The following is a 23,813-nucleotide window of genomic DNA, read 5'->3' on the forward strand; positions in this document are numbered from 1 at the left end:
TGCTGTCTTTCGCTTTTGGTGCCGGAAATGAATCTTGAGTAAATCCCATTGCGTAAATGGGTGAACTGCAATGCAAGTGCACATTTTCCCCTTTCGAAGCTGTGTTTGCAAACATGAACGTACTGTTTTCACTTAATGCTGGTCCCTCCGCTGTGAGGTCGAGCTTTTCCGGTTGTCATTTTGTGTTTGAAATAATCGACTGTGGTTGTCATTGTGGGCGATTGAGTTGAACTTGATTTCGGTTTGTTGAAACCGACTACGGTGCTGTTCTCAGTTTTGCGCATGCGCTTAAACGTTTGAAAAGTACTGCCTTCATTAATGTAATTTCCATGATTTGATGTATGTTCTTGATATGACAGTTTTTTTTCTCTTTGTTAAAAATGAATCAAAATGCGTGCTGTTTTGATGTCTGTGCCAATACTTTACGTGACTGTTCTAATTTTTGCATTGGGGTTTATATATATCTCATCCGTGCCTATACTTTACGTGACTTAAGTTTTGCATTGGGGTTTGTATGATTTTCTTGTATTTATGTATATTTTTGTATTCATCGTTGCTGTTTGCATGTTATATGTATTGTTGGTTTGTTCATAATTTGTGTAATAATTAATCAAATGCTGAACGAAGTAAATACAGATATTTAGCCATATTAAACTGTGATCAATATAAACAGTGAAACGGTAAGTTTAAACTATACAAATATTTGCTTAATTGCTTTTAATTATTCCAGTTTTATTATTTAAACTCCACTCTTTAAAAAAAGTGTTGCCTCAACTCGCGTAAACGCGATAAAATCGACGTTCACCCTCCTACCGCTGATATACGACTTCCGTATCCACGATTGCGTTCATTTCTCCACAAACTACAACTGGCCCAGGAATCAAGTCCCATCACAAAACCCACTTTAATAAAAAAAAAAATCACGGTAAGTGAAACTGTCTCATCAGCAAAGGTAAGAGACAAACCCAAAGATTCTTATTTTTTTTCCAAGGTTTTTCACCTTGCAACTATACGTGCACATTGAAAAGTGTACTGTACTACTTGCTCCGGGCGTTTCCGGTGTACTTGAAAGTGCAAAGCTAACAAACGCGAAGTTTTTGAACAAATGCCTGCTAGAACCGTTTCTAATGGGCTTGAAAATTGCCAAGCTAACAAACGCGTTGTGTTTTTGAACAAATGCTTGCTAGAACCGTTTCCGACGGGCTTGAACAATGACAAGCCAACAAACGCTGTGCGTTTGGGATTGCTTCCTTTTTTTGGGAGTTTTTGAACAAGCTATTATACGTGTGTCAATATGGCTGATGCGCCATATCTCTGGTCCGGTTTGAAAACTCTTGACTACGAGTGTGGAAACTCTTGCCTTTTATTCTTGAGTGGTTCAGAATGAAGGTTTAGAGTGGGCTGGATGGCCATTTTGTTTTTTCCCCTCCGTGAGCCGTCACCTTATCGTGGTGGAGGGGTTTGCGTGTCCCAATGATCCCCGGGAGCTCCGTTGTCTGGGGGTTTAGGCCCCCAGACAACGGCAAACGGCTTCCAGGTGAGGGGCCAGACTAAGAACGGCTCAATAGACTTCTTAAGCTGTTAAATTGATCAATTGATCAGAGTTTTCTTGTATGCCCGGATGCTGGTCAACCCTCCCTCGCTCGAGATCGTCCTTGTGGGCAAGAAGAGTGACCGGTGCTGACCAGACAAGTCTCTGTGAATGGTAAGTCACGACGAACATGAATTACTTGTAGTTTTTGAGCGTGCTCAATGATGTACAATGTTTCATTCTTTTTTCCTCTTCTCATTTTCTCGTCTTTTTTCACTCTTATTCTGTTTCTGATTTTTCTTTGTATTCTCATTTTTGCTTGTCATTTTCTCCTTTCTTTTCTATTTTTTCATTTTTCTCATTCTTTTCTTTTCTCCCCCTTCTCACTCTTTTCTTCGTTTTTTCCATTTCTCATTGTTCTTTTTTTCTTTTTCTCATTCTTTCTTTTTCTTTTCTGTTGTTTGTCCCTTTTTTCTTCACTTTTCTTTTTTCCCCCATTTCTTTTCATTTTTCTCACTTTCTCTTTTTTTTCTATTTTTTTTTTTTTTTTCTCCCTTTCTCTTTCAGTTTTTGTCATTTTCTTTTCTTCCTATTTCTCTTTTTTTTCTCTTCACCTTTTCCTCCTTTTACTCTTTCACATTTTCTTTTCTTCACTTTGTTTCTTTCTTTTTTCCTTTTCCTCTTATTTTCTCCCTCTTTTCCCTTTCCTTTTTTTCTCTTTGTCTTTTTTCTATTCTTTTTTTCTCTCTTTCCCTTTTTCCTCATGTATGTTCTATTTCTCCCTTTCCTCTTTTTCTTTTCTCTTTTCCTCCTTTGTTCCCCTTTTATTTTTTCATTTTTCTCTTCTCCCTTTCCTCTTTTCTCATTTTCCTGTCCTTCCACCCTCTTACTTTTTTCTCATTCTTCCTTTTCTCTCCTTTCTCTTTTCTTTTGTCTTCATTTTTTTCACTTCCCTCTCTCTTTTCTCATTTTTTGCTTGTATTTTTTCTGTCTTTTCCTCCCTTTCTCTTTTCCGTTCTCATTTTCTTTTCTCCCTTTGCCCTTCTCATTTCTTTTCTTGCTCCTTTTCCTCTTCCTTTTTCTCTCCTCATTTTTTTTCTTTTTTTCATTTTTTTCATTTTTCTCATTTCCCTCCCTATTTCTTTTTTTTCCTCTTTTTTTACCCCCCTTTTCTCCCTTTCTCTGAAGGTGGTCAACAGGTGGACGCTAGCTATGGTGGCCAACCCCTCCTGCCTGCTCTGGTAGCTCCTTCAGACCGGAGACTGTTACACCCCGTGCTGCGAGAAGGAGAAATACCGCCGCTCGTTCCTACTGACTGCTGTCAGGCTTAATAAAAAAACGTTTGTGGGGGAAAAAAATAAATGCATACAAAAGTGGACTCTGTCATTGTAAATAGCACAGCCAACACATGGAGAGTAAATACAGTTATAAACTGTATATCCTTTTATACTTTTCACCATGTACAGGATGACCCAAAAAGATGATGCAACCGTTCATGACAGAGGCCTGAATTCTGCAGCTATTTATTGAGAGTATATGCAAATGAAAGTGATAGATTAGTAAAACATAGTTTTCTTGATTAGAATACCACACCTCTTGAGATCTAAGCACGAACAGCTGTCAGCAATAAAACATTCTCTTCCATAAACTGGTAAATTTGTAACTCTAATGAGCTCTTCCTGTGAAGGACTTTCAAGTTGTAAGTTGCTTCCGTATGAAAGGAGTTTCCCAAGTCCTAAATTCTGTCCCAAGGCCAGATCTCCGAGATGAAGATGACAGTTTTACAAGATGTGTCTATTGACCTCAGATTGACCCCAGGTTGTCTTTGCTTCAATTGTGTATTCGAGTCACACATGTTGACTAAGCATATAACAGCATGAAACCTATAAATATAACTTCTTCATATTCTCCATCATTAACCCAATATGCATGTATTGCATTGTATTTTTGGACATCTGCCCTCATTTCAAGCTCATACAACACCAGATCCATCTCATTCAGGAATTAACTTTATTTTTTTTTGGATGAAAGAAGACAGCCTCAGATTAAAATGAATTATATGTATATGTAGTCCTAACACTCCATATTCTGCGGGTCCTGCTAATTTGATTGAAAATGACAAAAACCCTGGCACTGGAGTGGACACATTTTTTTGAACATTGTGTGCCAGTCAATGAGTTCACAAAGCATGTGCCCACTGTTCAACGTGCTTTTTTTATTTTTATTGACAAGATTACTCCGTAAAAATCTGCCTTTGACCTCAACTCTGCTGTGTTCAGCACCGGATCCACCATAAGAGTTTCATAAACTATCGCTACAGTGTCGTGTATCTTCCACACTAGCATCGCCATGTAAAAAAAATTTAAATAAATACTCCAAGTGTATATTTTCTTCTGCACCAGCAACCAAGGAATCCAGGTTCGTAAAATTCTAAATTTCTCTTTTTTTTTGTATAAAAAAGCAGAGTATGAAATATTGTAGTAGTTTAATTGTAGCGTACGAGGTATGCTAATGCGTTTTAATCCGCACAGCAAGGCTATGTGTAAGATTAAAAAGATTACCTCTCGATACTTATAATTTGAAACGTAACATTTTCAGCGAAAATGCAGTTAAAATGAAATCCTGACTTTAATAAAACTTGGATATTGTTATCAATGCAGTGCAATATTGCGATCAGACCTGCCGCTATGGAGTCCCCTTTAAAAAAAAAAATAAGACCAAATGAGTCGAGTCAAGTGTTAAAATGTGTAAAGATGGAGGAAATGGGCTGTGCAAGTACTAATCTTATTTGTTCAGTGTGGTTGACTCTTGAGCTGCTGTGGGAAAAAAATGTTTCTGGAAGACCGACCTTTGAAGCCACAAAGTACCTCGTTAATAGATGCAAATTGGGACCTTCCCAACATCCAAATGTGCTTTCGTTAAGAGAGCAAAACACTCACAGTTGATCTCAGCAAGGGACGCTTGCACCCTTCAGCTATGAATGGACTCATGACAACTTATGAAACTTTATCTTTGCCCAAGGTAAGTGAAATAAATGCAATTGGATGTTTGTTTGTTTGTTTGTTTGTTTTTTGGGGGGGGGCGTTTTTAGGACAACTTTAGAACTTGCCATCATTTGGATCCATTATGTGGATGTGTATACTGTGTGTATATATATATATATATATATATATATATATATATATATATATATATATATATATATATATATAAAATGTATATATAGATGTGTATATATAGATGTGTATATATAGATATAGTGTGTGTGTATGAATATGAATACATGTACAGAAATGTGTAAATGTGTACATAAACATGTGTATATATATATATATGTGTGTGTATATATAAATATATATATGTATATAAATACATACATATATGTATGCATCTCGAACTGCTTCATGTCACAAAGAGGGTACAGAAAATGCTGTTATTTGTTCTTTAGTTTCTTTTTTTTACTTCCGGCTTGAGTGGATGCTGGCGCGTGTGGCTGCTGCTGCTCACCCGCAAAAAAAATATGTGACTGTAAAGTGTCCTTGAGAGTTTTGAAAGGCGCTGAAAAATGAAATTTATTATTACAGTAAAGTCTCGTTATATCGATATCGGTTATATCGATACTATTTCTATGAACGCAAGGAGAAAATGTACATGGCGCAGGATCAGATATATTGATAGTCTGGTTATATCGATATTTTTTCCGACTCCCGAGAATATCGATATAACGAGACTTTATTATTATTATTATTATTTATTATATTCTCTTTCCAGGCTTCGTTTCCCTCTCGCCAGACTAGAAAATCCAGACTGTGGGCCTCCATTGCCAATATGATCACTCGCTTGTCACTGTGGAAATTTTGTAAGTATTAATTGATGTCATGTGTTTTATATTAATAACTAGTGAAAGTGATACACTTTTTTGCCTTTGTCAAGTTCCTTTATTTCTCCTGGGTGTGGCGGCGTTGGTCATGAGCGGGACCACCGGAGACCCCCTGTATGAATGCCTTCAAGACGCCGACTATGGTGAGCTCCTGGAAATGGTGGAGAAAGGACTCCCCAGCACAAAGACACCTCAACACGTCGCCATTATTGGTGGGGGCATTGCTGGAATCACCGCAGCCAAGTTTTTGCAGGATGCCGGACATAAGGTAGAAAGACTCGCATCTCTTTTGTAAAAAATACAGTGATACCTTGGCTTACGAACTTAATCGGTTCCCAGACACAGTGTGTAAGGCCAAAAGTGTGTATCCCAAAATTTCATTTCCCATAGGAAACCATTAAAATGAGAATAATTCGTTCCCTGGTCTCCATAAAACATCATTTTCTACTTTCTAAGCCTTGAAACTACACAAAATACACCTTATTTTATGTATAATAAATGTGCTATGGTATTATAATTAAAGAAATAAACTGTACTGTATAATAAAGTTGTTTTATTGACCTTTGTGATGGTCGTTGATGGCTTGATGGAATGGAGTGACCAGTTTCCTCAGCATTAAACACTTGATGATTAGGTAAAATGTTCATAAATTTCACATTCGTAAACCTAAAAGTTCGTAAGCCAAGGGGTTCGTAAACCGAGGTAACACTGTATATTTTTTAAAAATGCTTCATGAATATCTGACAAAACCGGCAATGTTGAACCCAAAAAAAGGTGACCATAATTGAAGCCAGTCACCGAATCGGAGGACGCATTGAGACCTTTCGGAACGTGAGGGAAGGCTGGTACGCGGAGGTGGGCGCCATGCGCATCCCCAGCTTTCATAAGTGAGTACGTCCAGTCCCTTTTGACACCATTTTATTTCATTCTTTCGTTAAAAATGATGACTTGGGGGGGAGTCTGAAGCTTAAAAGAAAGAATACCATATTTTTCAATGTATAACGCGCACCCAAAAGCCTTGATTTTCTTCCAAATATCAATATGCGCCTTATATATGGAAAAAGTTTAGAATCCAACATTTATTGGAGGTGCGCCTTATAGTCCGGTGCGCCTTATATATGGGAAAGGTTTAAAAATACACCATTCATTGGGGGTGCGCCTTATACTCCGGTACACCTTACATATGGAAAAAGTTTGAAAATGCACCGTTCATTGGGGGTGCGCCTTATCATATGGTGCACCTTATCTATGGAAAATTTTTGAAAATACACAATTCATTGGCGGTGCGCTTTATAATCTGGATTGGATTGGATTGGATATGCCTTTATTAGTCTCACAGTGGAGAAATTTACATTTCACAGCGTCTTAATATGGAAAAAGTTTGACAATCCAACATTCATTGGGGGGTGCGCCTTATAGTCCGGTGTCCAGCCGGCCCCACTTTCAATGTCAGATAAGTCCAGACCAGCATAATTTAGGAATTAACTTTTTTCCTGTTGAAAAACGAGATTGTAATGTTTCTTACGCTGAAATTAATATTGATCTCGTCCTAAAACTCGAAAATATTCTATGGGTCCTGAAATTGGAGTGACGATGACAAAAACCCTGGCACTGGAGTGGACACATTTTTTTGCACGCCGTCTGGCAGTCAATGAGTTGATTAATTGCATGTATTTTGTCAAATGTAAGCAGATAATGATCACCTGTGCTATTTCTCCACAGGATTCTGCTCTCCTTTGTCTCCAAATTGAAAATCCCCTTGAACCCTTTTGTCCAAGACGATCCCAACACTTACTTTTTGCTCAATGGAAAACTTCACAAAAACTTGGCGGTGGCAAACAACCACGATGTGCTGAATTACACGCTGAATGAAGGAGAAGGCGGGAAATCTGCCTCGCAGCTCTTCAGTGAGACTCTGTGGAAGGTTTGGAGACATTCCGGGGTTACTTTGGATTTGAGTACAAGTGATACCTCGGTTTACGGACCCCTTGGTTTACGAATTTTTCAGTTTATGAACGTTAAATTTAGGAAAATTTTACCTTGGCATACAAACTATTTTTCGGGATAAACACGGAGCTGCCACAATTAGTGTTCTGTTTATTTCTTTAATTATAATACCATAGTACATTTATTATACATAAAATAAAGTATATTTTGTGTAGTTTTAAGGCTTAGAAAATTATGTTTTATGGGGACCTGGGAACGGATTATTCTCATTTTAATGGTTTCCTATGGGAAATTAATTTTTGGGATACAAACTTTTCGCCTTACACACTCTGTCTGGGAACCAATTAAGTTTGTAAGCCAAGGTATCACTGTATTTCTACTCATTTCATCATTCTTTTTTATATATTGAGAATGAAAATACATTTTTTTCCTGGATTTTCCTGGAATATTTCAATCTCTGAGCAGGTGAGAGATGATCTTCAGACAAGTGGTTGCAGCGCCATGTTGGAGAAGTATGACTCCTACACCGTGAAAGTAAGGAGTGTGCACGACATATCGATGACAAAGAAAGTTGAGAATGACCTTCGCTGATTCTTTTGTCAAAAGGAATACTTGGTGAAAGAGGGCAATCTGAGTCGTGGAGCGTTGCGGATGATTGGGGACATCCTGAATGAAAACAGCCTCTTTTACACGTCCATGCTGGAGATGCTTTACGTGCAGTCCGACATCAATGATGACACACAGTGAGAACATTTCACACAAGAATGAGATTTTATGTCAAAATGTTTTTATTCTCAATATAGACTTTAGAAAGTGTCCTCGAGTTTTGAGTATGTGTGTGTGTGTGTGTGTGTGTGTGTGTGTGTGTGTGTGTGTGTGTGTGTGTATGTGCCCCTCCCTGGGAGCAAGCGTCATCATCACGTATGATGGACAGCTAGTAGTAGTATATACAGTGAGACATCAACTTACGAACTTAATTGGTTCCCAGACAGAGTGTGTAAGGCGAAAAGTGTGTATCTCAAAAAAATAATTCCCATAGGAAACCATTAAAATGGGAATAATCCGTTCCCAGGTTTCCATAAAATATACTTTTCAACTAATTAAGCCTTAAAACTACACACAACATACCTTATTCTATGTATAATACATGTGCTATTGTATTGTAATGAAAGAAATACACTGCATTGCATCATAAAGTCACTTGGCGTCGAAGGTCAAAGGGAATTGCTGTTTGGAAAGAGAGGCGCATTACATGACGACTGTAATTAAAGAAATAAACTGTGCTGTAAAATAAAGTTTTATTGACCTTTTTGATGGTCGTTGATGGCTTATGGAAGGAGAGTCACCTTCCATAAGGACTGTTGCTAACTTAACCTCTGGTGCTATTCGGTCATGTGCTTCCGCCGAAGATCACTGCGCCAGCCGTGGTGGGTGTGTATTATGAAAATAGTGCTTATTATAAGGTTTAATTTTCATAAATTTGACGTTTGTCAGACAAAAAGTTTGTAAGTTGAGGTGTTTGTAAGTTGAGGTCTCACTGTATATATGTATGTGTATATGTATATATATGTGTGTACATGCGTAATTGTGTGTATCTGTGTGTATATGCGTGTGTATGTATATGCATATATGTGTATATATATGCATATATGTGTATATATATGCATATATATGCATATATGCATATATCTGTATATATATATATATGCATATATATATATATATATATATATATATATATATATATATATATATATATATATATATATATATATATATATATATATGTATATATGTGTGTGGGTGTATATATCTAAATATTATGTATATATAGATGTGTACATTGTGTATATATATATATATATATATATATATATATATATATATATATATATATATATATATATATATATATATATATATATATATATATATATATATATATATATATATACAGTAAAGTCTCGTTATATCGATATCGGATATATCGATAGTCCCGGTTATATCGATATTTTTTCGGACTCCCTTGAATATCGATATAACGAGACTTTACTGTATATATATATATATATATATATATATATATATATATATATATATATATATATATATATATGTGTGTGTGTGTATATATATATATATATGAAGTGGGTGTTTTCTTTCCAGGTACTACGAGGTGAGCGACGGCTTTGAGCACCTGACACGGGCTTTCTACGGCACGTTAAACGCCACAACCCTCCTAAATTCCAAAGTGAAAGCCATCAAGCGATCAGGTGGCCGAAACGTCACCGTGAGCTTCCAGGACGCGCGTACTCCCGCTTTGCTGACTCAGCTGACGGTGGACCAGGTCCTGCTGACCGCCACGGCCAAGGCCACGCTCCTCATTGACTTCCAGCCGGCGCTTTCCGCCGACAAGATGGAAGCCCTGCGCTCCGTTCACTACGCCAGTTCCACCAAAGTCATCCTGAGCTTCAAGGAACGCTTTTGGGAGAAAGAAGGAATCCGCGGAGGGAAGAGCATCACAGACCGACCATCTCGCTTCGTTTATTACCCCAGCCACACTTTCCCACAAACGGATGGCGGAGCTCTGCTGGCGTCGTACACCTGCTCGGACGATTCTACCCTCTTTCAAGGTGTGAGCCAAGGTGATCTCACGGCTTTGGTCCTGGACGACTTGGTTCGGATCCACGGAGAGGAAATCAGGTCTTTATTTACTGGCGGACTGGTGAAAAAGTGGGGCTTGGATCCGTACAGTTTGGGTGCCTTTGCTCTGTTTACACCCTACCAGGGCCTTTATGCAAGAGAACTGTTCCGGAGTGAGGGACGCTTGCATTTTGCTGGGGAGCACACCGCCTTACCCCACGGATGGATAGAAACGTCCATCAAATCTGCTCTTAGAGCGGCTAAAAATATTAATAGCCTCACATTAAATGATTAGACGGAATAGAAGTTAGCATATTTAAAGGACTACCGAGTTGTGTCCGTAATTTGTCAAATGGCTTCTAATGACTTCCACTGAGCGTATTTTAATAAGATTCCACCGCATATAGCTACATTTAACTTTTAAGGCTCGCGCTGACTATTCAGGAAGTCTTCTTTTCGAGTTGATGACGTCACAGAGGGAACGCCCCTGACCGAGAAAGCGACACACAATGCATTTTGGGTACTTTGTTTGGTCTGAAAACTTTGTGTTGATGGTGAAATTAGAAGGAAAACGCATAAATAACGCGATGTTGAATCGTTGCGTGTTGCACCAAGACTACTATTTGATACTAGTTGACACAAATTCCCAGCAGACAAATCAGCCCATTTCCAACTGGAGCTAGGCCGCCATCTTGTGCATTTTCTGGGACGCTACATTTCAATCCAGATGGCTCGAATTGATACGGAAGGACTTCTTGAATCGATTCCAAACATTTATGCTTTCCTCTTCAGAACTATTTGAATCATATTCATAACTGGATGAGTCACAAGAAAGGATCTTTTTCCGAATCTGAACTCCATCGTTTTGATTCTGGAGCAAGGTAGTTTGTGAAGTTGTATCCTGGCGTGACATCACAAACAAGGCGGTGGGACTAGTCCCGAGTTCATTTTGTGGCATTTTGGGACACTAAGTCATTTTTCTTGGTGTTTTCCATTTGACGAAAAATATCAGCCTGCGTGTTTTGGCTATTTTAGATGCTATAAAGCGTTTTTCTGCTGTCAGTTAGGAAACAAAAAATGGTGTCGGTTGTCCTGTAATAACTGTTCGAAATGAATCACAATGAAATCCACGCTCCACCAATGACGGCCAGTGTACTCGTCTTCCAATTGGATGATCACACCATTCAAACATAAAATGCTCACAAACATGCCTCACAATTTATCATATTAATACCGGATATCATCGTCATATTATCACCCCCGCCCGCCCCAACCCCAAACATTTGTGTACTGTATACATATTTTTCATATGCTAATAAAGTCCCAACAAAAGTCCACTGTTCAATGCGTGCCTTTCTGCACCATTTGAGTGAAACGGTTGGTGATGGTCAAGGTGGTGTCAATGAATCGCTCCACACAGCTAACCAGGCAAGTTTCTGTCCGGTAGTCTAATTTGGAACCTGGACTGTCCACACACTTGTCCCAGCAAACGTCGGTAAAGTTGTGCACCTAAAATAAGCAGAAACAGAAATGATGGGAATGGGGATCAAGTGGCTCTTTCATTCTTCGGGTTTTAAGGATGTGACAGTTGATGTGCAGTACAGTATTTTCAAACTATAGCTCCAATTGTATTTGTTGGATTCCGATTGCTTCTGCGTATGTTATGCCAACCATGATTATTTTATTAAAACTACTAATACATTTCATTTTAAACGCAGTCCATGTGGTAGTTCAGGTCATTACTCGGCATGTACAGGACTGCGCGATCCACGTTGGGATACAAACCTGGGCCTGGAATTGAGCCTTCTGCTGCTCTATGGAAATCAACCGCTGAAGCTCTGTCGCTTCCGCCTTCTCCGACGCACTGAGATTGTCAAAACCGTCCATTTGGTTCCTTAAACTGATCTCAAAGACTCAGTTTTTTTGTGGCGATGTTGGAGCAGCAAGCGTCAATCAAGTGACCTTCGGTAAAATTCCGCGTGAGCGCGACTGGAGCTTCACAAGTTCGCATGGATAAACGCGGACATACAAATTTCTGGATGTGTCGCTTTACATCACTAGCGGCGGTGACATTCGGTGATTTCCATTTGGATATCAGTTCAGTTGTGATGACGTTGAAATGACGTCTCATAAAACATCACAATTTTAAGAAGAGGCGTTGTTGAAAAACAACTCGATATTCCATTGTTGTCGAGTAAATATTTTCAGAAACACATTCAACAAATAAACAAACTATTTTGTTGTCACACAAACGAATGTATTTATCTTCATGTCTTATGCTGTCATTGAAATTCTGTTTAGCATAACACTCATATAATGTCAATCTGTTACAATAAAAGATCTTTGTATTGGGAAGTTTCAGTAACCACTTCCGGGTAAACTCTGACGACCTTGGTTGTTTTTTTTCAACATGGCGGCTATCATGCGATTGAGTTCTGTTTGTCGCAGAGGAGTCCAGCGTAAGAATACAAGACTTTCTCATCGCTTTCTGTTATGAATTGGCTTTCAAATTAGCGGGATTGCTTTGGAGCCGCATCAAGCGTATTGTTAATATGCGTCGAATGCATGCACCGCAGAAAACAGCGGCGCTCTTCTCAAGTTCATAACTTCAGTCAATCAAGCTAATTTCATATCATTTGAATCGCTTTCTCGGTATCAACAAAATGACGGAATCAACAATGATCTGCTATTATAAGTGATCTGCATGTAGAAGAAGATTCTGTAGGGGAGGTTCCGTTTTAAATCTGTTAGAATTGCATAGACAGTGATACCTTGGCTTACGAACTTAATTGGTTCCCAGAGTGTGTAAGGCGAAAAGTGTGTATCCCCAAAATTAATTTCCCATAGGAAACCATTAAAATGAGAATAATCCGCTCCCAGGTCCCCATAAAACATAATTCTCTACTTTCTAAGCCTTAAAACTACACAAAATATACATTATTTTATGTAGAATAAATGTGATATGCTATTATGATTAAAGAAATAAACTGTACTGTATAATAAAGTCGTTTTATTGACCTTTGTGATGGTCATTGATGGCTTGATGGAATGGAGTGGCCGCTTTCATCAGCATTAAACACTTGATGAGGAACGTAGCCTTCTTCTTTCACCATCTTGAGGAATGATCCCTTGCAGGTGCTTTCTCTGCCATCATTTTACCTTGTTCCTCATCAATTGTGTTCTGAGTTGATAGCTTTTTGCATCAAGTGTACAGATGGCTTGCGCGGGTTGTTAGTGGAGCCTGATTGATGGGGATATTTTAACCTTGCAGTCTACACTCTGCCTTAGAACTATCAACGTTGTAACACTCTCACTGTCGTATGCCTGTTTCTTTAATGTTTAAACCACTCACTGCTGCGTTCTTGACCAATCACGTGGATTTAACCGAAGACTGGGGGCGGGGAATAGAGGACAAAAACAGTCAGCTGCCATTTTGTTGTTAGAACGGGCTCGTTCAAGAACGACGCATCACTCATTGAGGCAGCTCCGTGTACGAAAAAAGCTTGTATGACAAGATAAAATGTTCCTAAATGTAACGTTCGTAAACCGAAAAGTTCGTAAGCCAAGGGGTTCGTAAACCGAGGTATCATTGTATGTCGATTTTTATGTCATGAGATATTTCTATTTCAGCTTTTATTTGTGTCCATTTTTTTGACAACTTGAGACGGTTGTCCATGAAAAATGTTCCGTTTTAATATTCTGATTCTGACACGTGCATGTTGTGCTTTCCTCCCGCCCCATTTTAGCTGCGTTCTACCAAAGCGCCTTGCTAGCGAGGCCGTTGATTCTACCACACAAACATCAGGAGCAGACTTACATGCTCACTGCAAGGATTCATGCTTCCCAAACCCTCAATGGTCAGTGATTTTCAGCTCGTAGCGGACGTGCACGTTTCACCATGACGTCTATGATCCACTGGTGAAAAAGACGCTTTGATCCTCTCCTCTTTCATCTAGAACTGCTTCATGTGACAGAGTGTGCAGAAAGTGCTGAAAATGAAATGTATTATTGTGATTATTCTTCTGGTGTTTGTTTTGTTTTACACGATCTTTAAGGGTGTTCATTGTTTGGTCTGCCATTTTGTTTCACGTCTCAAATACTAATAGCTATCTATTCGCTAGCTGATGGCTATCTATTCGCTGGTGAATGGCTAGCTATTTGCTGGCTAATAATAATAATAATAATAATAATAATAATAATAATAATACATTTCATTTCTAAGCGCCTTTCAAAACTCTCCAGGACACTTTACAGTCGCAGGATAATGGCTATCTATTCGCTAGCTAATGGCTATCTATTCGCTAGCGAATAGCTATCTATTCCCTGGCTAGTGGCTAGCTATTCGCTGGCTAATAGCGATCTATTCGCTGGCTAGTGGCTATCTATTTGCTAGCTAGCTATTAGCTATCTATACGCTAGCCATTCGCTAGCTATTGGCTAACTATTTACGAGCTATTAGCTATCGAATAGTTAGCTAATAGCTATCTCTTTGCTGGCTAGTGGCTATCTATTCGCTGTCTGATGGCTATCTATTCGCTGGCTAATGGCTAGCTATTTGCTAGCTAGCTATGTCCGTAGCTAAAGTCCGTTTCTTGTATTTAATAGCGAGCTCCGGCTCGAAAGCCGCTTCACTGCACTGGACGGCCGAGCGAGTGTTGAGCATCCTGTTGCTCGCCATGGGACCCGTTGCCTATTTTCACCCCGGACCACCTATTGATTACTCTCTGGCTGCTGCACTCACCCTACATGGACATTGGTAAGATGAGTTTTTATAATATAATACACATGAGTATATATATATATCGGGCCAGAGCTACCAGCACAATTTTAGTTAGCTGATGAAGCTTTTCGGATGAGGAGCGAAAGATCCGACCCCATCAAAGAATTCCAGATGACGACAGAGGAAACCTTTTCATCGATAAACCAATGAAAGTGTGTGCGTGTGTGGATGGCAGAAAGCTACAGCACAGGTGTCAGCAGAAATCCAAGTCCAAGCAAGTCCCTGTTGGTTCCGTCTGGTTCCAGACTCATGAAGGTGGCTTCATGTCTGTATCGGTTCAAACAACCACTCGACAGCCTGGCGGGACGCAAGCCCACTAAATCCCAGTCACGAGTGCTGATAAATCCTCCGAAAGTCCAAGCTTCCAGGGCCAGGCGGCCATCTTTGAAAAAGACGAATATCCGCATGTCCTTTGGTGGCGGCAGCGGTGCAACCAGGTGTGAAAGTTGCTTGCATGTCGTCCGTGACTGATAGGATTAGGAACCTTCAAACGGTCAAGAATGTTGGCAGCTAACCAGCCCGGGTTATGCTCACTCACTCGGATTGGCAAAGGTGTCAAATTGATGAGTTGAGCCTATATACACTGATACCTTGGCTTACAAACTTAATTGGTTCCAAGACAGAGTGTAAGGTGAAAAGTGTGTATCCCAAAATTTAGTTTCCCATAGGAAACCATTAAAACGAGAATAATTAGTTCCCAGGTGCCCATAAAACATGACTTTCTACTAAATAAGCCGTAAAACTACACAAAATATACCTTATTTTATGTATAATAAATTTGCTACTGTGTTGTAATGAAAGAAATACACTCTACTGTATAATAGTCATTTTATTTACATTTGTGATGGTCGTTGATGGCTTGATGGAATAGAGTGGGAGGAGGTCGGAATTGCTGTTTGGAAGGAGAGTCAGATTCCAAAAGGACTGTAATTAAAGAAATAAACTGTACTGTATAATAAAGTCGTTTTATTGACTTTTGTGATGGTCATTGATGGCTTGATGGAATGGAGTGGCCGGTTTCATCAGCATTAAACACTTGATGAGGAACGTAGCCTTCTTCTTTCACCATCTTGAGGAATGATCCCTTGGAGGTGCTTTCTCTGCCATCATTTTACCTTGTTCCTCATCAATTGTGTTCTGTTTAGCTGGGTTGATAGCTTTTTCCATCAAGTGTCCAGATGAGTTGTGCGAGTGATTTGTGATGCCTGATTGATGGTATATTTTAAACTTGCAGTCTACAAAGAAACGAGTCAAAATTTCAATGTTTTCTAGCCATTTTCTCACTCTCTCTCTGTGTCATCTGCCTGTCTATTTAATGTTTAAACCACCTCCCCTCACTGCTGCATTCTTGACCAATCACATGGCTTTAACCGAAGACTGGGGGCGGGGAATAGAGGACAAAAACAAGTCGGCTGCCATTTTCGCGAACAACACATCACTCATTGTGGCAGCTGCGTGTGTATCCCGAAAAGTAGTTCGTATGCCAAGGTTAAATTTTCATAAATTTAACGTTCGTAAACCAAAGGGGTTCGTAAACCGAGGTATCCCTGTGCAAATTTTTTTTTCAACATTCCCACTTTTTTTATTTTTCAATGTGTGTCTTTCAGGGGTCTCGGGCAGGTATTGACCGATTATGTTCACGGGGACGCCAAGATCAAGATGGCCAACGCGGGTCTTTTCGTCCTGTCCACGCTGACGTTCGCCGGCCTTTGCTACTTCAACTACAACGACGTGGGCATATGCAAAGCCGTCGCTCTGCTTTGGAGCAAATAAATCGTCGTCGTCGTAACACCTTTGAATCAACCTGAATGTGGATGTGAATGTGGGTAATTTCCTTGAGGGTTGGGGATAAAGAGGTTAAAGCTCAGTGTAGCTTGGAACTCGGGATGGATTTGGCCATTGTCTTTTATTGTCCTTATCATATCATGTTAGTGACTCATCATCGTTCATGAAGCTTTATATTTGAAGAATCATAAGAAGAAGAATACGTTTCATTTATACGCTCTTTTCAAAATTCTCAAGGTTACATTACAGTCATGGGATAAGTTTTTTTTCTGTGGGTGAGCAGCGGCAGCCACGCAGGCCAGCGTTCACTCAACCCGAAAGTAACTCAACGAGATAGGAAGATAGCTACCTAGCTAATAGATCACTAAGCTAGTCAGCTAAATAGCTGGCTAGCCAGCTAGATTGCTAATAGATAGCTAATAAATAGCTAGCTAGATAGCTATCCAGCCAGCTAGATTGCTAATAGATAGCTAATAAATAGCTAGCTAGCCTGCCAGCTAAATTGCAAATAGATAGCTAATAAAAAGCTGTTTAGATAGCTAGCCAGCCAGCTAGGTTGCTAATAGATAGCTAATTAAAAGCTGTTTAGATAACTAGCCAGCCAACTAGATCACTAATAGCTAATAAATAACTAGCCAGTCAGCTAGATTGCTAATACATAGCTAGCTAAATAGCTATCCAGCCAGCTAGATTGCTAATAGATAGTTAATAAATAGCTATCCAGCCAGCTAGATTGCTAATAGATAGCTATCCAGCCAGCTAGATTGCTAATAGATAGCTAATAAAAAGCTGTTTAGATAGCTATCCAGCCTGCTAGATTGCTAATAAATAGCTAGCTAGATAGCTATCTAGCTGGGTGGATATCATCACTCATTGAAGCAGCTCTGTGTACAAAAAAAAGTTCGTATGCCAAGGTAAACTGTTCATAAATTTAACATTCGTAAACCGAAAAGTTCGTAAGCCAAGGGGTTTGTAAAGCGAGGTATCACTATATTATGGCAGTGGTGGGGCCATGGATTTCATCGCTAGGCCTTCAGTAGTGCTATGTCTGAATCAATCCAGACTGAAAAAAGTGGTGTGTGATTGACTACAAGTCCACTAGAGGGCAGCATTAGCCAGGAAATGATCGACCTTTCTGGAAAAGTCCGTCTTGAAAATGGCTTTAACAGTAAATCTGCAACCAAATCTATTTCTTCTCCTTCCGCCATTGTGGGTTGACAAATCCGCTATTAAATCAACACAAAAATATATTTCCTTATGCATCTCGCTACAGATGCAGTGTGCTAGCTCGTGCCAGTAGCTAGCGATACTATGATTGGCGAGTGACTACTCAATTATAATATGCGAAAACTAACGTTCTAGCGCCTGCAAATAGTCAACTCGAAATCTGATTGGTTTAAGCAATAGTTTCAGCGACGCTGATTTTTATGCTCCAGGGCCTGCAGAACTCATGGTGAAGGCGTCCAGGTCCATTTCTGACCCTGGTTACAAATCTGAAATGTGATTGGTTCATTGCTTGAATACAAAAACCCCCATCTGGAAGCAGCGCAACAGGGGAAATGTCATGAAAGGAAGCCGAAAGACAACTGAAGAATTATTTCATGAAGAATTCATGGACAACATAATTCATATCTTCAATATTTCTTTTATTAAAGTCACAAATGGGCAATTTGATCTGTTTCTGTGCAGTTTTGACCAATTTTACACATCATTGAGCTGAACTCATTCCTGAATTTATTCAGGTTTTGGTTTTTCTTGCTCGAGTGCCGATAAAGTGCTTTCCAGACCTCTGGTAATGTTTTTTTTACCTTCCACAAGGGGGTAGCATTTCCCTTTTTCTCCATGTTAGCGCTTTGTTCCACTTTAAGGTGTTGTTAAAGTGCTATATAAGCCAATATGGACAATCCGATTGCATTGTATTTTGGACAGCCGCTCCCATTTCAAGCTCAGATAACTCCAGATCCATATAATTTAGGAATTAACTGTTTTCTGATTAAAAAAAAAAAAAAACAAGAGTCAGGTTTCTAACGCTGTACGAAATGTTTATGTAGTGACTCGCTGAATATTGATTTTCAGGACTACATTGTAGTCCTAAAAATCAATATTCAGTGAGTCCTGCAATTCTAGTGACAATGACAAAAACCCTGGCACTGGAGTGGACACTTTTTTGCACTATCGTCTGGCAGTCAATGAGTTAATGTGACAAGTTTGTGTTATTAAGCGAAAGTTTCTGAAGGGAAAACTGACAGCATTCATCAACTTCGTCTACTTTCCGATGTAAGGCCAAGCGGAGTTGAGAAGTGGCTTTTGTTGGCTCAAAACCTAAAAAATCACACGGGTAAAGGGAGGACTCTAACATATATTTGTTGGTTGCTTCACCTAGACTCATATAGAATACAGCTTCGTGCTTCTCATTTTCAATCTTTTGTGGAATATCCTGTGGTTGGGGGGGAAAAAAAAGGTACAATGGCTTAAGAATTTGAACCTGTGGAAAATGATAGATAGTAGAAATTGTGGCGCGATAGAAATGGGAAGGACTCACCATCGCCTTTGGGTAAATTTCTCCCTTGTCACGACAGCATACGACCATCTTCTGATCATTTTTAATAGCATATAGAATCACAGCCAAACCCTTCCTGGCACGATGACCAGATTCATCATAAAACTGAAAATTGAATTTGGAACCTGGAGACAAAACAGAAGAACAAAGTATATATATATACACACGTGTGTGTGTATATATACATGTAACATCGAGGAACCGAGTTCCGTTCCGACCAAACGGTCGTAAGTCAAAAATGGTTGTAAGTCGAAATCCATTCAAAAGGTTGAAGACAGACTCGGGAGGCTAAATGACTCACAAACGCCACCCTCTGGTGCCATCACACAGTCGATTGCTGTACGAGAGTGAGATGCTGGCTGGTTGGCCAAAATTGTCGAACACGTTGCCTGCCTGCTAGCGCGTTGCGGTGCCAGCTGTAGAATTAAAATTTGAAAAATAAGGTCTGGAGGTTGTGGTCGTAGGTACGGGTGTTCGTAAATCGAGCAGGTCGTAAGTCAGATGTTACCTCATATAACATCCGATTTTAGATCGAGTCCCGTTCCGACCAAACGGTCGTAAGTTGAAACCCATTCAAAATGTTGAATAGAGACTTACATTTTTAAAACACACATTCCCAGGATGCATCTGGGTCATGTCATCTTTTTTTGTGGGTGGTCGTAAGTCAAGCTGGTTGTAAGTCGGATGTTACCCGTATATATTTTCTCAAACAATTGTGGACACAATAGCCTTCCTTTCACCGATGACACGTCTTCAACTTGGTGTCTTGTTTTCTTGGAGATTCTTTTCCTTTTGTTTTGCTGAATGGTTGTATGTTGCTTTTCAACACGGCCTGCAGTGTACAAAGTGCTTGAAAGCTTTCGCCGTTTGAAAAGGACAAATTCAGTCCTTTTGTTTGTTTTTTTTTTGCGAATGGATGACTGGCTGCCGCCGCACCTCTTTCGACGGAGTCACATAAAAGCCACGATAACCATCTTGTCAATAATTGACACTCACATTTATGATCATTTTTATACTTTGAAAACAACAGAAAATGGAAAGATGAGAAAGCCACGGCTGACGACAAAAGTATGAAACTTTCTTACCAGGCAAACGTGTCTGTTGAATAGTTAAGTTTTGGATGTCAAAGTTGCCGTCATCGCCTAAAAGAAGATATTTGTTGTCTTTATTATGAATCAAAGCTCTCAAGCACTGTGGAGTCTTCCTGAAACTGTCCTCGCAAACAGGTCCATCTGGAAATAGGAATAAAAAAAATACTTCAATATTGGAAATAGATTGAAATGTAAAGATGTAGATAAAAAACACACACACACATATATATACATATGTATATGTGTGTGTATGTATATATATGTATGTATATGTGTGTATGTATAGGTATATGTGTGTATATATAGGTATATGTGTGTGTATATAGGTATATGTGTGTGTATATAGGTATATGTGTGTGTGTATATATATACACTGTATGTATATATAGGTATATATGTGTGTATATATGTATATGTGTGTGTAGATATAAGTATATATATATATGAGTATACATGAATATATATATATATACACTGTGTATACACTGTATGTATATATACACACACTGTGTGTGTGTATATATATATATATATATATATATATATATATATATATATATATATATATATATATATATATATATATATATATATATATATGTGTGGGGGGGGGATGTATGTATCTATCTAGCTCTCTATCTATCTAGCTATGTATCTGTGTGTGTGTGTATGTGTATATATATATATATATATATATATATATATATATATATATATATATATATATATATATATATATATATATATATATATATATATATTGTATTTCAGAAAATATTTCAACAATACTTATCTATTTATTATACAATCTATATCAATGTATTTACCTATGTCATCCACGTCAGATAAGGCTGCAAGACAAAGACAAAGAAAAAATCTGAAACTTGACGATCAACATTCCAAAAAAAAAAGTGACCGATTGCCAGATAATTCTTCCGATAATCGGCCGCTTACGTTGAAAATGGAAGCCTTCATCATTGACATGAAGAAATTCAACAGTGAATATGTTATTGTTACACAAGTTGACCTGTTGTGAAAGAGAAAAAAAATAATCTTTTGCGGTGATAGTTATCATAATCTCCATTCATTTACTTTGGGGCTAGGATTGACATTAGCATCATTTCACACATTGTATCTCACACGAAAAAAAAATACACACAGACACACAATAAAGTGTTATATAATTTATACATATATATTGTGATAATAATATTATCGTTCTATATACACAATCGGTCTATAAGTGTTCGATCCACCCTGGCCCGCTTTTGAACTTCGAACACCTGCAAACAGGTGTGCTAATGGGTCTATGCTAATGCGTGACACGTGTAATCCTATCGGAAAATTGGAAAGCGTGCCTGCCTGATTTCACAATCAGAAAATCTTGATTCGTCCCATAATGGCGACATTTGCTTCAAAAAAAGACTTAACAAATTGAAACATACCGACATTGTTGCTTTATCCCGTTTGCCTCTTGACCAACAATTGCCCGCACGAATTGAATGGTTGTCGTGATGTGTCATTCGCGAAGGAGTCGGATCTTTTTAAACCGGAAATGGGAGCCCACTTTTTTCTCCTCTATTCCCCGCCCGCGGCTTTGCTTAAAGCCGCACGTGATTGGTCAATATCCGTGGTCGAGGAGGGAGGGGACAGTTATAGACACACACAGCAGTGAGGAGAAGGAGGGGGGGGGGGGGGGGGTTAGGGTAGACAGGTGGACATATGTTATTACATTATGCTGTTATTATTATTCAATTATATTTTTTACTAGTTGGTATGATAGCATTATTAATATGAAATGCAAATTAGTGGCAGCTGATGATGTATTTTATTGATTATAGTACCTATGCTTGTCTGTGACGGAAAGTGTCCCAGAGAGCTTTGAATAATAAAACAGATAATAATAATAATAATAATAATAATAATAATAATAATAATAATAATAATAATAATGGTAATACAGGGAATAATAATAATAATAATAATAAAATTACATGTGTGCAGTCTATATAATTCATTATGATGCTCCTTCCGGGTATTCCCTCGCTAATGGCTATCTATTTGCTAGCTAATAGCTATCTATTCTCTGGCTAATAGCTATCTATTCGCTGGCTGATGGCAAATTGCTGCTGTGGACTGCAAATTTCCCCATTGTGGGAAAAATAAAGGTTTTCTGATTCTGACTCTGATTCTAATGGCTATCTATTCGCTGGCTATTGGCTATCTATTTGCAAGCTAGCTATTAGCTATCTATTCACTAGCTATTGGCTAACTATTCACTAGCCATTAGCTATCTATTCGCTAGCTATTAGGTATCAATTCGCTAGCGACTAGCAATCTATTCGCTAGCTAGCTTGCTATCTAAGTTACTTCGGGGTTGAGTGAACGCTGGCGCGTGTGGCTGCCGCTGCTCACCCAGAGAAAAAAAACGTATCCTGTGCCTGTAAAGTGACCTTTTCATTTATAAGGCGCCTTTCGAAACTTTAAGGGTCACTTGACAGTTACGGGACACGTTTCTCTGTGGGTGAGCAGCGGCAGCCACATGTCCCAGTGTTCACTCAATCCCGAATAACTCAAATAGAATGAAAGTTAGCTAGCTAGCTAGCTAATAGATAGAAATAGATGGAATAAAATAACATAAAAATCCACAAATAAATTTTGTTTGGTACTAAAAATGTAACTTGGTTAACCGAGTTTTGGCTTCGCTGATTTTACAGAATCACAGTGTGTATTTTTCAGTCTTGAGCCTAAGGACAATAATACCCTTGTTTAGTCCGTTCCACATAATCCGAAAGTGACGAAAAATCCAGAATTTGACATAGAGGGCATGAATGCTGCTTTGTTTTTGTCCTCGCCCCGAACAGCAATTGATGGCTCGCGAATCAAGTGTGCCTCGCCCGCATTAAACGGCATGAAATGGAAATTTGTGTTCAGAGACAGTGTGTACTTGTCGCAATAATGCGGCGCGCCATGTGTAGTCAATGTCCCATGGAATGATGACGCTGCAAAATGATCAAAGCGCCGAACAGGCATGAGGGGCTATTTTGTCATGTTCTGGTGGGCAGTTGAAATAGATGAGAAAGGAAACAATCGGGTCTATTTGTTTCATAATAATAATAATAATAATAATAATACATTTATAAGCGCCTTTCAAAACTCTCAAGGTCACTCCCCTCACCCGGCAAATTGGCGTTTTCGTGTTTATTATGTTTGTTAAAATCATAAGTGCCCTGGCTGACTGACTTTTTGACTTTTTTACAGTCACGGGATAAGATAGCTAGCCACCTAGATAGTTACATAGCTAATAGCTACCTAACTAGATAGCTAATACACTGAATGTCACTATTAAATACACAGATAGAAAGCTAGCTAGCTATTAGATAGCTAATAGATGTCCAGCAGATAGCTAGCTAGTAAAATGTTCCTAAATTTAACGTTCGTAAACCGAAAAGTTCGTAAGCCAAGGGGTTCGTAAAACCGAGGTATCACTATATGCTAATGTGACGAATGACCTTAAATGACAGAGCAGTATTTTTGTTTTATCCACAAAGTGGAGAAAACAAATGAATCCGCTTCGCATTGCCTCGGTTTTACTC

General features: G+C 38.8%; 4 protein-coding genes across 6 annotated transcripts; 2 read left to right on the forward strand and 2 right to left on the reverse strand.

Moving 5' to 3' along the window:
• Window positions 1-1,075: 1,075 nt before the first annotated feature.
• il4i1 (interleukin 4 induced 1) lies at window positions 1,076-10,311 on the forward strand. Of its 2 annotated transcripts, XM_089013513.1 has the most exons (9): window positions 1,076-1,705; window positions 2,720-3,949; window positions 5,303-5,390; window positions 5,465-5,679; window positions 6,186-6,298; window positions 7,134-7,335; window positions 7,824-7,892; window positions 7,965-8,101; window positions 9,525-10,311. In XM_089013513.1, exons 3-9 carry the CDS (start codon window positions 5,360-5,362, stop codon window positions 10,294-10,296), a joined length of 1,539 nt encoding a protein of 512 aa, XP_088869639.1. In that variant the 5' UTR covers window positions 1,076-1,705; window positions 2,720-3,949; window positions 5,303-5,359; the 3' UTR covers window positions 10,297-10,311. The 2 variants fall into 2 exon arrangements, with proteins under 2 accessions (XP_088869639.1, XP_088869638.1); XM_089013512.1 differs by lacking the exons at window positions 1,076-1,705; window positions 2,720-3,949 and adding an exon at window positions 3,961-4,552.
• A 1,006-nt stretch (window positions 10,312-11,317) lies between these two features.
• Window positions 11,318-12,072, reverse strand: timm8b (translocase of inner mitochondrial membrane 8 homolog B (yeast)). Its single transcript, XM_089013517.1, has 2 exons — window positions 11,787-12,072; window positions 11,318-11,510 (listed from the first exon to the last, which is right to left on the reverse strand). The coding sequence occupies exons 1-2, from the start codon at window positions 11,886-11,888 to the stop codon at window positions 11,343-11,345; spliced, it is 270 nt and encodes an 89-aa protein (XP_088869643.1). The 5' UTR covers window positions 11,889-12,072; the 3' UTR covers window positions 11,318-11,342.
• Window positions 12,073-12,374: 302 nt separating this feature from the next.
• sdhdb (succinate dehydrogenase complex, subunit D, integral membrane protein b) lies at window positions 12,375-18,240 on the forward strand. 2 transcript variants are annotated; one of them, XM_089013516.1, is made up of 5 exons: window positions 12,375-12,460; window positions 13,748-13,858; window positions 14,607-14,757; window positions 16,389-16,603; window positions 18,003-18,240. In XM_089013516.1, exons 1-4 carry the CDS (start codon window positions 12,412-12,414, stop codon window positions 16,552-16,554), a joined length of 477 nt encoding a protein of 158 aa, XP_088869642.1. In that variant the 5' UTR covers window positions 12,375-12,411; the 3' UTR covers window positions 16,555-16,603; window positions 18,003-18,240. The 2 variants fall into 2 exon arrangements, with proteins under 2 accessions (XP_088869642.1, XP_088869641.1); XM_089013515.1 differs by lacking the exon at window positions 18,003-18,240 and having other exon boundaries at window positions 16,389-17,081.
• Window positions 18,241-18,570: 330 nt separating this feature from the next.
• Window positions 18,571-21,740, reverse strand: LOC148888801 (uncharacterized). Its single transcript, XM_089013514.1, has 6 exons — window positions 21,663-21,740; window positions 21,172-21,244; window positions 21,045-21,068; window positions 20,212-20,358; window positions 19,109-19,251; window positions 18,571-19,003 (listed from the first exon to the last, which is right to left on the reverse strand). The coding sequence occupies exons 1-6, from the start codon at window positions 21,738-21,740 to the stop codon at window positions 18,761-18,763; spliced, it is 708 nt and encodes a 235-aa protein (XP_088869640.1). The 3' UTR covers window positions 18,571-18,760.
• Window positions 21,741-23,813: the final 2,073 nt, after the last annotated feature.

Source organism: Hippocampus bargibanti, linkage group LG14, assembly GCF_051943395.1.
Source record: "Hippocampus bargibanti isolate YZ-2025 linkage group LG14, ASM5194339v1, whole genome shotgun sequence".
NCBI lineage: Eukaryota > Metazoa > Chordata > Actinopteri > Syngnathiformes > Syngnathidae > Hippocampus > Hippocampus bargibanti.